We start from the raw sequence: 15,192 nt of genomic DNA, 5'->3' as shown, positions 1-15,192 counted from the left end.
CGGTCAATGAAAGGAAATAGTTTTTGTACACTGTGTACCAAAATTTTACACCTTGCCACCATGGGGAGTTACTGAGTTCAGATACTGAATTAAAAACTGGAATGAGTATTGATAGAAATTTCAAAATTATACAGAGTTATTGCTGTTTATTGTGACATGTATTTTGGAAAGATCAGTAAAGTTCATACTGTAGGAATAAAAACTGTTTCAAACTATTAAAGACTGTGATGTAACTTGATATTCACATATTTTTGCGTGGTTTCTAAGGAATTCTGTTGCTTCTTCTATCCCATTTGGCTCTCATCACAGACAGAGTTAATGGATTTTGCTATGATAGTTACTCTGTCCCATTATTTTGACAGTAATTTGAATGGGAACTACATGTTGCCATACTACTTGCATAAGTGGGAAGAAAGTTCTTTTCCATAAGACCAATGCACAGAAACAGCAAATAAATAATACAGATATTAAGGAAAATCCTGTCTTTGTTGAAGACGGTAGGAGTTTTCCACTGCCTTCAGTAAAGTCAGTGTCATCCTTTAGTTTTTGTCTTTAGAAGTATATTGTAAATATAAAGATGGCGTTAATTAATTGGACTGCTTATCATAATAGCTTGCTAAATGGATTGTCCTTAAATCCCGTTTCATCTTGCTTTTGTATCTACATGCATAAATATTCTTTTAACAGATCTGCTTGTCATTGTCATTACAAGGGCAAAGCCCTCCAGCCTGGAGAAATCCTCCCTACGTCAAGAGGCTCCTGGTAGGTTTGAGCGCCAAGAGTTTTATCTTTTATGTATCACAGTTTGGATGCTACTCAAGAGCCCTGAGAATTTTTTCACATAGAATGAAGGTCTATTGTATCAAGATTTTATGTTACACTTTTAGTAAGAGGGAGTCAAATACAAATTGGACTACATACCTGCATACATTTTAACAATAGGATAGCTGGAAAATTCTGTAAACTAGTAAAGAGTATCTTAAACCACATGCATGGATGTTGCAGTCCTGTTCTTAGACCTGGAGGTGTTATGATAGCAACATGACACCAGTTTCCAAAGAATAAGCAATGTGATTCTATTTTGGAAAGTCTTTCAAACAAAGGCTTGCAGGGAGCTATATTTGTGTCATTTTGTATTATTAATTCATTATGGAACCTTGACCTTGCTGAAACAACTGGGGAAACTTCCCAGATTTCCTGGTCAAACGTTCATTTTAAAAGAAATGCTCTCAACCTGCTAATTTAAAATCATGTCTGTGACTTGAGTGTCAAGGTTGGCTCTTGCCAAGGCCTTTATATAGTTATAACTGAAGCTTGGTAATCATGTAGCTGAAGAGGGGAGAGTAGGGCTTAATTCTTCTGCCATTGCTATGCCTCTCCAATGCTCTATTTTTTTTTTTTTTTTTTTTTTTTTTTTTTTTTTTTTTTTTTTAAGGAAGAGGTTAAGATTCTAAGAAAGAGGTTAAAAGATTGTGTTGTGTTGCCATTTTTAACATGGTGGATACAAAATATTTGCCCCTTGAATAAAGATGGGTTTGCTTTTCTTTTTACCAGTCAGTGTTTGAATGGAACAGTGAAATGTATTGAGGCCACTACAGAAAATACAGGTAATTTACAGTCTTGTCGCATATTACACTTACACAGAGAAAGTTTGACAGTGAATAGTCATTTGTTTTTCTCCTCATATGTATTTTCATGATGAGATACTTAATGTCATGACATATTTAAAATAGGTTAGGAGCAGAAGTTGCCCTGGATTTTTTGTTGTGGGGGGGATTTTTTGGGGTTTGGGTTTTTTTTTTTTTTCAGTTGGTTGGGTTTTTTAGCACAAATTGTACTATTAAGTCATTTGAGAAATTAAAAAAAAACAAAAACATGTGAGGTGTAAGTCAATATGTTCTTGTGGGCATGGAGATGCCTAAAATTAGGCTTACTATCCACCTTGATTTCTGGAAAGTAAATTTTTAATGTATTTCTAATGGATCTAGAAGTGATTTCAGTACACTGAAAATTATGCCACTTCTAGATTCTGTCTACCTAAGCAATTATGACTTCATCTTTAAGAATGATCTGTGTATCAGATCCAGGGTGCATAGATCCAAAGGCTTAATACTAAGTCTTTTTATTTTCTTTACATTAAAACATATATTAATTTTATATCTGTAATACAAATGAAGCTATAGACTTTTATTCAGACTGTATTCTTATGTGTAAAAGAGTAGTTGATCTCCTTTAACCTGCATTTTGCATTTGAAGTTCACATATGCCCTGAAGGAAAAATCTACTATGACTGCAGATCTCCTCTGCCTGGGTTACCAGCAGCAGGTGTAAATTGTGGGATCTCCTGTGCGAACCTTGCCATGAACTTCTCCTGTGTCCCCTCACCACCCTGTGCAAGTGGCTGCATTTGTCCCCCTGGGTAAGCTTTGGCAGAACAACCTGGACCACAAGCCATACACATATTTTTCACAGTTTAACTCTGAAGATTTTTTTTTGCTTTTTAAATTCCAGTGGTATCACACCTCTAATTTTGAAGCTATAGTTCTGTAAATAGAACAGTCACAGTTAAAAGGCCAACTCTTTCTTTTGTTTCTGAGATCTATTTTCTTCTTCCTGCTGGTGTGAGGCTCCACGATACAATGCTTTCTCAGTTGGAGTCCCACAGTTTCTCCATCCCGAGACCATAATTCCAATATCCCATGAGATATCCAGCTTGCTACCAGTCCAAATGACTGGTATTTGGGACTGTCTGGACAGGAGGTGAATCCCACCACTTGCACAGTATAGTTCAAGTGTAGAAGCAAACATGACATAAAATCATAATGTAAACTATCTGTGATCCGGCCTACTGCCCGAGTAATCATCTCACCTAGACTTCTACTCAGGCTTATGATATTGATGCCCAAACTGGGGTAGGGAGGGAGGGGGCATGGACTGAATTCTGCCTTCTTTCCCTCTCTGCCCTTCTGAACTTGGCCAAAATTTTTGTTCCCTCAGCTCACATATTTGGATTTGGTGCCCAGAAACAGCCTGCTGAGCATTGCAGGGGTCAAATCAAAGTACAAAAGATAAAAGATTTTGTTGTAAAGTTCCTGTCAGGATCAGTCACCACTCCCTCCATCTCTTCCCATTCCCTTCCCTGGTACCTTCTGTGTGCACCTTCAGATTTGAAGAGTCAAATATGCTGTGAAAATTGCTGCAGTTTGACCTCAGGTGGAGTGTTCCTTCTTTTTTCTCTGCATTTGATTTTATTTCACTGTATGGGTAGCCAATGGTCCCCTGACAATATATTGGTTGTGCCCAGATCGGAGTGTAATGAGACTGCCAGAATTCCCCTTCCAGCCACTTGTGATGCTCACAGATTACTAAGCACTGGTGAAGGACAGATTTCAGGCATCGCTAGTTAAGATTTCACTAGTTGTTCTTGCCTGGTATTCTGTAGTCCTTTACAACCTCTGCCTCAACTGAGGAGTTAGTTTTCAAGATCATTAATGTTACAGAAATACACAATTATTTTTAACACAAAAATGCATGAATCTGTACAAGACATCATATAAAAACTAGTAAATTTTTACTGAAATATAACCATTGTATTTGCACGAACTTAAATTAGCAGCATTGTCATGAAAGTTCATTCGAAAAATTGAAATCATTAAAATAGAATTTGAAAAACAGACCTGAAGCTCTGTTCTCACATGCAAGTAGCATTATGTAATTTCAGATTGAATAAATTGATTATTTTATGAATGACAAACTACAAAAGGGGTACAAACAAGCCAAACCCCAAGGTTCTGTCAAATAGTGGAGTAAAACTGAATAAGAAACACTGAAAGTCTCTGGTATGCTACAAAAATTGAATAGAATACCTGAAAATTTCATGAGGAAATGAGCTGAGAGTGACAGTAAATTCATCACCCAAAGATACACTGAAAGCTACCCTAACACTGAGCTGGAGATACAAGAGAGTAAGTTGAATTACAGAAGTACAGAAGAATAGTATTGAAAAGGACCTCATGGGGCTAAGTTATTCTCCTGCCTTAAGGTAGCATCAGCAATACCTATGTCATTCTTGGCAGTTATTTAACTTCCATTGCCAGAGACTCTAAATTACCTTCTCAAGCCATTCATTCCAGTGCTTTCCTATCTTTAATAATTTTGCTGAACACTTGATTCTTTTACTTAAAACCAATTAATCTTTAATGAACCAGTAATTACGGGAAGAAGACTTTAATCTGTGTATTCCTTTTAACTTCAAGTGAAGCAATCTCAAGATCAAAATTTGTGAACACATTTCTCTGTACTCTCAACTGTGTGTTGCAACGACAACTGAAGGAATTGCTCTCCTAAAGAGCAGCATTGGGAGTGTCAGTACTGTTTTTTTTTTAAGAAAGTTAATGTTGCTAAGCAGATGGAAATGAGGAGACAGCAAAAAGAGGTTAACCACATCTCCGAGTCACTTATTCATGATCTAATCAGACTTGTGGCTCTTTGCATTAAATGGTACTGTTTTGTCTCAACCTTGTTAGCTGTTTCCACTTCCTGGGTGTAGGCAGGTAACCTCCACCATCACTCTTCATCAACTGTGTTTCTTTTGTCCTGCTAGCTCTGCAACAGCTGCCATAGCCCAGCTCAGGACAGGAGGGCTGCTGCTCTGGGCAGAGGAGCAGGCACATCAGTAGTCCATCTGCTTCCCTGAGACAGGAGGACGAGGGAGCAGCAGAGAGAGAAGGGCAGCCCAGCTGTAGCCTCAGCAGCATGCATAACACACAGATGCTCTGCAGTTTGCAGGGAGTAGTACCTACACTACCTACACTCTCGCACAGGAGCTGCTACCCTGTGTCAGCATTCCCACTGTGAGGTAGAAGGAGAGTTGCAGCTGTGAGCTTTGTGAGGTCTCCAGCTGTGCACAGTGGAGATCATTTGATTTGGACAGATTTTGCTGCTGAAACAATTGTCCTTGGATGGATGGAATACCAGTTGCCCTTGTTGGGGTTCAGACAATACAATTCACATTTACTTACATTGATCTACTTGTGAATTTACATTTTCATCTTAATAATTATTTTATTTTGAAGGATGGCTGAACATAGAGGGAAATGTTATATTCCTGACAGTTGTCCATGCACCTGGAAAGACAGGGAATTTCTGTCAGGAGAAGTGATAGCTACACCATGCTATACCTGGTGAGTGACATCCATTCTGCCTACTTCCAAATCATCTGGGTCTATCCACAAAGTGAAACTGATACAAAAAACACATTGAGCACATTGAAAATAAAAAATGTATATGCTTGTTTATAAGACAGTTACAGGATATTTCTTTTATTAGGCTCATTTATAAACTTGGGAGACTGGGCAGACTTTTGTGTTAGTGCTTCTTCAGGTCTGGAAAGGAAGCAGAAGACATTCAAGTTAAAAAACAATCAAGAAAAGATGCTTGATTCCACACATAGCAGTTAATCTCTGAAAGAAAAGACATTTGTCATTTTGGGGAATAGAGTATCGTGAAAGACAACCAAGGAGAAAAAAAAGAGAAATGAAATACATGACAGTGGTAAATAGTCCTTTGGGAACTGGACTGTTAGCAGTGTGAGTTACCACTCATCATGAGCTACTTTACAGGAAGGAGATGGGCAATAAAAAAAATAAAAAGGGAAATAAAAAAGCATTAGAATTGGAAAATGAGGTAGCACCCAGCATTGTTTTTAGGGAGCCTGACCTGACTCATATTGATGAAGAACAGTTTTTCATCCATTATAATTTTATAGCCAAAATATCTATCTTTAGTTAAGTATATATTTACAAATTTAAAAATTTTGGAATTGCAGTTTTTAATCAGTTAAAAACATAATTGTCAAATCAACTGAGCTTATACACTTACACAAGCAAAACTAGAGGCTGTCAGTACTACCTTCATATCAATTCCTCTAAGTCACTGAATGCAGCTGACAGCAAAAGCAATCCTGCAAAATACAAACATTTATTTCTTAAACTCATTCTGTACTTGTCTGGTACCCTGAAATCTTACAGGTAGCAACTGGAGGTCTTTTACATTGAACATGTGCAGTTTACATATCAGAAGATCTATCAACAGTTCTTGAGAAAAAATATAATATTGATGTTTTATGAATGAGCGCATTGTAGCACAGTGTCTCATCTTTACTGGAGGCAGTGATGAACATATTTGCTAAGACATAAAAATATCAAGATTTTGCATTAATTTCTTATGCATTCATATTGTACATATGTACTGATGGAAAAATGCTCAGTATTTTTCTGCCGTGGCATCACCAATAATTTCAGAAGCAATCCACAGAATAGCTCTGTGTTTCAAGGTCTGAGACTGTTCTTCCTTTTATTAATTTTTGTATGACCTGAAATAAAGAACCCAACAAAGCTCTTTCTTGAAAGCAAAAAGAAAATGACCCTGCTATGAGAAGATGCTGACTGTTAATTTTCCTTACAGTGTTTGTCGGAGAGGGATATTCAATTGCACTAGTTACCCCTGTCCTGCTGTATGCACTGTTTATGGAGATCGACATTATTATACCTTTGATGGATTGGAGTATGATTATGTCAGTGACTGCCAAGCTTACCTTCTAAAGGTAGGAGGATTGTTCATACATTTTCATATGCCCAAGTGAAAGTTTACGTGAAAGGGCAGAAGTTTTGAACATCAGGACATGATCTATAGAAATAAACATTAAGTAAACAGGTGTAGAACATGTGTGTCTGAAAGGAAGAATCTGTAAATGACATTTTGTGCTCAGTCATTTGAGAGTGGTACACAGTTGTGTCATTACCTATGTGGTCTAGAGAAAAATAGAAAGCAATGTTTTCTGTTCTACCTTAACTGTGCTTTCATGACAACGAGGGAAGAATAACTATAGAAACTATTCTACAGATAGCTATAATCTATAGATTTATTTAATAATTATCTATAAACTCTGCTTGTCAGAGGGTTAATGAAGACCTCTGAGGCTGCTTGGAATCCTTGAATGTGATCTGCATCAGATCTGGAGTGTATGTGTATAATAATATCAAACACAATGATTTCATAATTCAACTACGAAGTCCTTCATTGAGATTCTCTGGCAGCTACATGCTGATGTTCCTCATAGTACATATTTACAGTACATTGCTAGACTTTTTTGTATAAAAATAACATTACTGACATTTAGGAATATATTCTATTACTAACAACACTATTGTTTATCATTGTTGCTATTATTAAGGCTAAGAGTCTGTCTTCTGAGTTACAGTAATGTGTTTAGCAGAATATTCATTTTCTATCAACTGATTGTCTAACCTTAAGAAAAAGCATGGTTTCTCAACAAGGACTACTGCAAATAGCTTATTTCATGTATGCTTCAGTAGAGTATTCACAGCTGTGAAATAAAATAGGTTGGTTCCACATTTTTCCTGTGTTAAAAAAGTACAAAAAAGAGAGAGTTTGGTAAAGATCATAAATATATATCATAGCAAACTCTGGCATGTACCATATTGTCTCAAAAAAGAGCTCTTACTCTTAGAGGTATATGAACCTTTACACAAACCTTCCTCCTTCAAGATGTAAAAAACAAGTTACTTTACCCGTAAAGTCATCTTACCTTTATAATGAAGTGGAAAGGCGGGTTGTAATTTCTTAATTCTTATGTCATCCAGCCAGAGAGGTGTGTAAGAACATCTGTGCTTCTTTTTCACACTTTAGTATGATACTGGAATGTTTTGCTTTTACAATCAAATGTCACTTACCACTCTACTGTATAAGAAAGTAGCTATCTGGAAACAAACCATGGGGAGCATTTGGAGTCCAAGAATAAAGTTGGTAGCCACATAATTAAGGCATTTGGCACACTGCTAACAGGCCTTTCTACAGGTGAACATGATGACACAGGTGACGAAAGTGCTGCCTGTATAGATCTGCTTTTCAGACTTTTTTCAGCCTTCAAACTGTTTTTTCCCCAAACTTAGCTAATGTGAGAAAGTATGGCCTAATCTATTCATCCTTTTCCTTTCCTCTTCAGCATATGGAAAACTTTCATGATCTATATTGCAGGACTGTTTATCACAAATTAGGCACTGCATAATTATGTCTGGAACAGATGATGTATCTGTGGGCTCATTTTTGACTGTGAAATGTTTGGAGACATCTTAGGAAAAAAAAAAAAAAAAGAAACAAAGGATAGGATCATATGGCAGATGCCCAAGAGCGTTGAGGGAACTAAACACAGAACTGATGAACTATGTGAGGTTCAGTTCTGGAATCAGAGGAATGGGAGATGGCAGTATAACCAAATCCTTTAAAAGGAATCCATGACTGAATTTGGCAGGAACAGACTAGTATTTAAAAGTCTGATTTACATATGAAGGAAATGCATAGAAATTATAATAAAGAGAAATGACAATTGGGGAAGAGTTGAACTCTTTTTGTAAAAGAGATTAATGCATGATGAATCTTCTGAGTTATTCTGTGAAGACAATAAACATATGGATGAGGATGATCAGGGCAACATGTATGTATTTTAGCTTAACGATCTTTTGGAAACAGAGTCCAACAAATATTTTTTAGAGACTAGTCTCTCATAGGATAGGAGTGAAGGTTCTTTGAGACACAAATTAAAAGTTAGAAGTTAAATATATGTATAAATAGCCTTTTTTTTATAATGGAGAAATCATGGTGACATCCCACAGGGATCCATCCTGAGACCTGTGTGCAGCATCTTCAGTAACAATTGTAAAAAGTGTTGCAGTTTGACCTGGCTGGCAGCCAAACACCACACAGCCGCTTGCTCACCCTCCCCCCTCCTGGGGAATGGAGGAGAAAATTAAATGGGTAAAGGGAAAAGAGACTAAAAGAGACTCATGGGTTGAGAATAGCAATTTACTAACTAAGCTACAATAAAATTGAAATTAATAATTATAATAATGATAGTAATAATGATATACAAACATACAAATGGGTGATACACAGTGCCACTGCTCACCACCTGATGACCAAGGCTCGGCCCATTCCCAGCTAATGATCCCGGAGCAGAGAGAGTCCTGAAACCACAATTCTGGAAAAGACATCAGAGCCCGAGGTTTCGAGAACCAACTGAGAGAGACAACCCCAAGAGAGATATCTTCTGGACAGAACCTTATCTATATACTGGGCATGATGTGCATGATATGGAATATACCATTGGCCAGTTTGGGTCTCAATATTAAACCTAAGGTTGAATACTAAACCAGTAATTGTGGGCTATGTGCCCTCCTAGCTTCCTCTGCACCTGCAGACACTGGCACAGCAGAGAAGCTGAGAATTCCTTGACTGTCCTGGCAGCAACTCTAAACATCAGCATGGTATCATCCTTCTTCTCAGCACAAATCCGAAACATAGCCTCATAGTAGCTACTATGAAGAAAGTTAACTCTGTCCCAGCCAAAACCAGGACAAAAAGGTGGTGTGAGGATTGAGGTGGAGTATGCTGGTGGTGAAGAATCAGTCTGAACAGCTGAAACAAAGACAGACCACCAAACGGTTCAGAAGATCTCATGGCAGAAAACACTGCAAGATAAAAAGGAGGCTGAAATTTTACAATGAAATATGCACAGAATATGAACAGAAAAAAATAACTGTAACTATGCTATGATGAAGATAGGCATTAAATTAGCTACTACTACTCTGCAGGAGTGGAATTTTATGTGAGAAAAATATATGAAACAGATGCAATGGCATCTTCCTTGTGGCAGCCAGAGTGATAATCCTAAGTGTCATCTGTTTTCCAACTTCACATACGCTTTTATTTGCATGTACACAGATACACCACAGTTGTACCACGTACTAATGTGGTTAAACTACATTATATGTGCAGATGTCATAGCATGGTGAGGCTGATCTTTTTTGAAATACACTTTATTGTTGCTAGAGCAGAGGTTTCAGTGGCTGTCTCATCATAATCATCCTCCCCTATATCATAGCCACGTGCAGAGACATTTTTTAATAGTAGTATCAGAGTAATACAATGAGCCTCCCTTAAGCTATTCTTTGTTCAGAAGGTATGCAAGAGAGCCCTCTCTCTTATAGCCTGTTATCCAGATAAACAAGCCAGATGAAAGGTGGGAAAGTATATGCAGTTGCAAAAGTTTAAGTGACTTGCCTAACATCTTGGCAGGCACAGCTGTCCAGGACACTCTTACCACCTAAACCATGCTACCTGTTCTACAAACCAACATATATATACTTTTTTTTAAAACTGAAATTGTAGAATCATAGGATGGTTTGGGTTGGAAAGGACCTTTAAAGATCCCCTAGTCCAACTGCTCTGCCATGAAGGGTATGTTCTGTGTGTTTCATGTTCCCTACCTGTAAGGTATTACAGAACATCATAGATTTGATGGTTGGGAGTACACAATCCATTGACTTAATGATCGTTTGCAGTGCTGTTACAAGGCTGATTTTTATGGATAACACGTAAAAGGCTCAGCAAGCACCTGAAATCAAAACAGCTGAAGTGGTTGTAATGTTGTATATAAAACACTGTAATAACTTTGTCCTTTCTCTTTTACTAATATTTTTCCTGTGAGAACTGGACCACTTTGTCTCTGCTATCTTACATACTCTAAACAAAGGTGTTGTAGGAGTACAATAAATTTGTTGGCATGCTGGTTCTCACCAGACATAGAACTGAGTCCAAGAACTATAATTTGAATCCCATGTCCCCAGTGGCATGATAATACACTGTTCCCATCCACGTTACCAGCCCTCACTGTTTGATTTGGCTGTTGGCTGCCCTAAATGTGATCTGTGTGAACAGCTCTTTAATATGTCACTGTATTGCACTGTACCAAACAAAGAATTCATCCTTACCTTTTACTATGTTTTTAATGAGCTTTTGTGCTTTTATGGGAGAAAAATCAACTATCAACTTTCAGCCAATTATGAAACTTCAAATTTTGTTTTCAACATCAGTATCATCTGTCAGGCCTTTTTGATTAAGGTGACAGTAAGTGTATGAAAAAGGCCTTTATAACTAGTTCAACAGACATATCCATTGGTCAGAAAATGATGAAAAAAGATTTAATGCAACAATTAAGAAAATTAGGGCAGCAATGTCTCATGAAATATTAACTGCATCTTCTTCAAGGAATTAGTAGTGACACTACATAATGAGAAGAAAAGTTCCTATATGGATAAATGACATTCAAAGAGAAGACACCAATATTTGCTTCTAACATTTTAAAACCTCAGTAATTTCAAAGGAAAAAAAATAAAAATTTTAGCAGACCAACTAATTTAATTTTTATCGATGTAGATCATGTAAACACTTCATTTTAGCTAATCTGAATATTAATTTAAGCCAACCAATTTTTTAATTAAAAATATTTAAATAGCTTGCTTTCTTCCATTTTCTTGCTTATTTTCTGTCTCTGATGATGCTACATTCTTTCCCTTTTTTAACAAAATGATGTTATTTTTCTAGCAAACTTTTACTGCGTGTTATTTGTGATTGTGGTCTATTTTTTCCCCTCCAGTTTCATAGACTTATGGTCTTATAGTAAAATTACTGTCTTTCTATCACACGTGTTGGCCTTTTTCTAGCTTTGTGTTGGTTTTCAGTCCTGCAGTTCAGTGTGTTTATTAAGGCTTGTAAGGTCAGTGCTCAGGAGCCCCTCAGACTTGGTCTCTTCTGAGAACCGGAATTATATTTTATCTGATTTGGGGGAGTCTCCAAATAAGACTTTAGAGGGATAGTCTACCCTTCAGGATATTCTTGAATGAGAGAGAGCTTTGTTGCAATGCTTATTTGCCTTAAAAAAAACCCAAAACAACCCACTGAAGTCTTTCCATTAACTGTAGTAATAATAATAATAAGGTCAATAAGGTCATAAAGCCAAGAAAAGGAAGGACTGTTTCATTCATCTATCCTCAAAGATGGAGGTCAGCAGAACTAAGCCCTCATCCTCAAGTATACACATTTTATGGATTAGTCCTAACTTTAAAGTACGCAATAAAAATATTTTCACTGCTTTGCATCTGACATTGGGTGTCTGGCTCTTTTAAATCTTTTAGGTGCAACCATGAAGGCTCTTTTAAAGCCAAAGTTATCACCAGATTAGTGTGTTGAAGGATTATGAAAGCAACAACCTGACATTTGATCAAATAATTGAACTGTTATGCCAATTAGAAGTGCAAGTGTAATTCCTTTAGGTCAGGAGACACCACGTGAGAGACCATTTGTTAAGGCAGAGGTTGATTTAGCAAAACATGTATGATCTGGTGAACCAGTACTACAGTTTCCCAAATGATTGTCCTAATGATGAGCAGTCCCCAGTGTCAGATACCTGTCTGCCCTGGTGAATACAGTAAGGGAGCTCTTGCGTTCCCCCTATTTTGTAACTTGAAGGAAGTTCAAAGCTCTTAGTTTATGATGCTTTTATTAGGGTGCTTTATACAGAAGCTGGTTGATGCACTGATAATCTTTTACCCATTACTTGCCAGTATATTTATCTTGATTTGTAAATTTGTTAAATGATGACTGGGCATAAGCTGGAGCAATCACACACAAAGCAACAATTCTTCAATTACTCAGTTGTCACATCTGAGGAGGCAGAAGTAGCCTTTGTCCCATTTCCCCTTATTGAATATCTGTCATTTTTTTGTGCAGCTTTTTTCAACATCATTTGTGCCAGGTAGCCAATCCATAAATCCATAAAGTTGCAAACTCATAGAATTAAATAGTATTTTGCATGGTCTATCTCATAGCCTGTTTGTAAAATCAATACATTCTGCTCGCTGTTAGTCACCTTACGGAGGACTAAAGCTGCAGATTCATGGTTAACCGACGTTGTCAAGCTGACTGTTCATAGTTAAGACAAATATTTTCTTTTAATGCACTGTGAAGATTTTAATGGAAAAGTAAATAATGTTGAATTTGAAATTGCAAGTGTTTTGAATTGGAAACCTCACTCCTAAAGCAATTTTCATCTATTCAGGGAATAAAACAGTAACATGGGGTTCCAATCAGAATGCCTTTAATTTTTTAATGAACATATCTAATCCTCAGAGCCACATTCCAGCAAATACTCACGTAAGTTATGTGCCAAAATATGTCCACCTAAACCACTTGTCAAATAATTTATAGCAACATTAACTGTGTAGAAATAATGATGTGTTTCTTGACAATTTGCATGCAAATTTGTGTCCAAAAAAAGAACGCCTACATTTCAGTGAAAATATTATTTACTGTAAATGGTTTGCCCTGCTCTAGCTGCAAAGAATACCAACAGTTTGCTTTTCATCAGACCCATGATTTCAGAGGAAACTTTTTTGGATGTCCTCTTTTGTCTGGGTCTCTGGAAGTCCTGTAAGGGTCAATAGCGAGCTCCCTGTGGGAGACATCCCTTTCCATCCTTGTCTTCAGCTGGGAAGCACAGTGGTCAGATAACATTGGCTAGTACCTGTTTTTCCATCTGTTCTACCCCTTCTGTGAGCAAAAGATTTGATTACAGTTGGCAATGGATTTATGGTCTGGTTCCATTTTCTCCAGATCAATAATTTCAGACTCAATTACCTCTACATGCCTTTCTGTCTCCACCACCTGATTCTCCAGACCATTACATTATGCAGTGAATGAATCACTTATTTTCCAACAAAGGAAAGATTTCTTTCAATTTGTGCGGATTAGCATGGAGGGTTTCCAGGAAAGGCTTGGGGAAAAGTTTCTTGCCATGAGAATGGCAATTTGGAGGTGATGTGTGCATGGTATGACTCAGAAGTTGGATCTTCCTTCTGAGGACCTTGCCATTTAGCGACCACACAGCTTGAAGAAAGTGACCTTTTCACCTTGAATTTCTTCTTTGGGGTTATTGTTCAGCATCTAATAACCCTTTGGCTATGCTGACTCTAAAATGTTATAATCTGATGGCTGCCTGAAAAGACAGTTAGTTCCTGGTAAGAATGACTGCCTGAGTTGGATCACCCCTCGTGGGTACAGCTTTGTGGACCATTGATGCCCATCTTCTACTGATAAACAGCATCATGTGCTGCTGTTTCCAGAAGCTGTTTGGTATGTTGGCAGCAGTAAAATGAAAGCCTTTTGCTGTGTTTGAAGTAGGAGGATGCTCAGGCTAGTCACCTGTAGATGCTTCTTAGCAGTTTATATGGCCTCTGAATCTGGGTGTTGGTGAGCTATGAGAATAGTGAACTAAATTTACCCTGGTTTAGGTCAGGATGTGAGTATTTTTGTTTCTGAATGCATAGGAACTAAACTTCAGCAATGTAAATGAACACATTTATTGTTAGTTATATTTTAAAAAAGAAAACCTTTGTGCAAGTTCCAGCTTTCCAGGTCCTGCCATCATTTGCTGAAGCTCAGAAAAGGCAAATTTATCACCAGTATGTCTTGTCCTTTTTTTTCCTGTTACATTGTGCTTTATCATTGCAACCAACAATGATAAAATATCAACATTTATTGTGCACTTATTAATAAAACAATACTAATAGGTCTCATGGTATTACTTGTTTAGATATTTAAAATGAACAGCACCAACAGCGCTGCTGATTTATGATTCATAATAGCTTGTGTTGTAGAATGTGGCACTTGGAAACAAATATTCAAATGCTTCCGAATTTTTAATCTTCAGAGTATCTCATTTTTAATTAGAAAGGGATTGCCATAATGTGACCTGTGCAAAATCCAAATCTGATACAGAAGCACACAAGCAGAAAAAGCTAAGTAAATGAAACAAAAGAAAATCCGCTTTAAATGATCTTTTCTCAAACCTTTTAATATACTCCTCTTAAAATATAAAAAAGAAAACCAAAACCTTTCCAGTGATCTCTATCTGATTAATCCATGTTTTCAAAATTAAGAAACATTGACTTAGAACAAGGTTTTGAAGTATATAAAGTAAAATGTTCCCAGTCATGTACTTTTCGTTATTAGCAGTAGATTTAAAAAAAATATTTGTATTTTAAAAACATTGTTGAAAACAACACAGAACACCCCACAACTCTATATTGCCATAACATCTACTACAAAAAACCCCAGGTATACTAAGGAAAATATGATGTAATAATAATATATGATATATGCTGGTTTTCCTACTGCTTGTACACATACACACAGATACTTGTAATGCATCTTTCTCAAGAACTGTTGAGAGTTTACTCTGCCTGAGTTGTATTCTTTTGGGAAGTCACTTTCAAA

At 37.0% G+C, this 15,192-nt stretch overlaps 1 protein-coding gene across 1 annotated transcript in view; it reads left to right on the top strand.

The window, feature by feature from the left end:
- OTOGL (otogelin-like) overlaps nt 1-15,192 on the top strand; it is a 97,277-nt gene that overhangs the window by 29,970 nt on the left and 52,115 nt on the right. Inside the window, exons 21-25 of the mRNA XM_010082351.1 lie at nt 688-762; nt 1,555-1,607; nt 2,257-2,419; nt 5,076-5,183; nt 6,466-6,604. Of these exons, the coding sequence (XP_010080653.1) occupies nt 688-762; nt 1,555-1,607; nt 2,257-2,419; nt 5,076-5,183; nt 6,466-6,604 (538 nt within the window). The remainder of the gene's footprint in view (nt 1-687; nt 763-1,554; nt 1,608-2,256; nt 2,420-5,075; nt 5,184-6,465; nt 6,605-15,192) is intronic.

This window comes from Pterocles gutturalis, unplaced genomic scaffold (assembly GCF_000699245.1).
Source record: "Pterocles gutturalis isolate BGI_N339 unplaced genomic scaffold, ASM69924v1 scaffold23914, whole genome shotgun sequence".
Lineage (NCBI taxonomy): Eukaryota > Metazoa > Chordata > Aves > Pterocliformes > Pteroclidae > Pterocles > Pterocles gutturalis.
The sequence above is the reverse complement of the archived record's forward strand: the minus strand, read 5'-3'. Positions and strand labels throughout refer to the sequence as shown.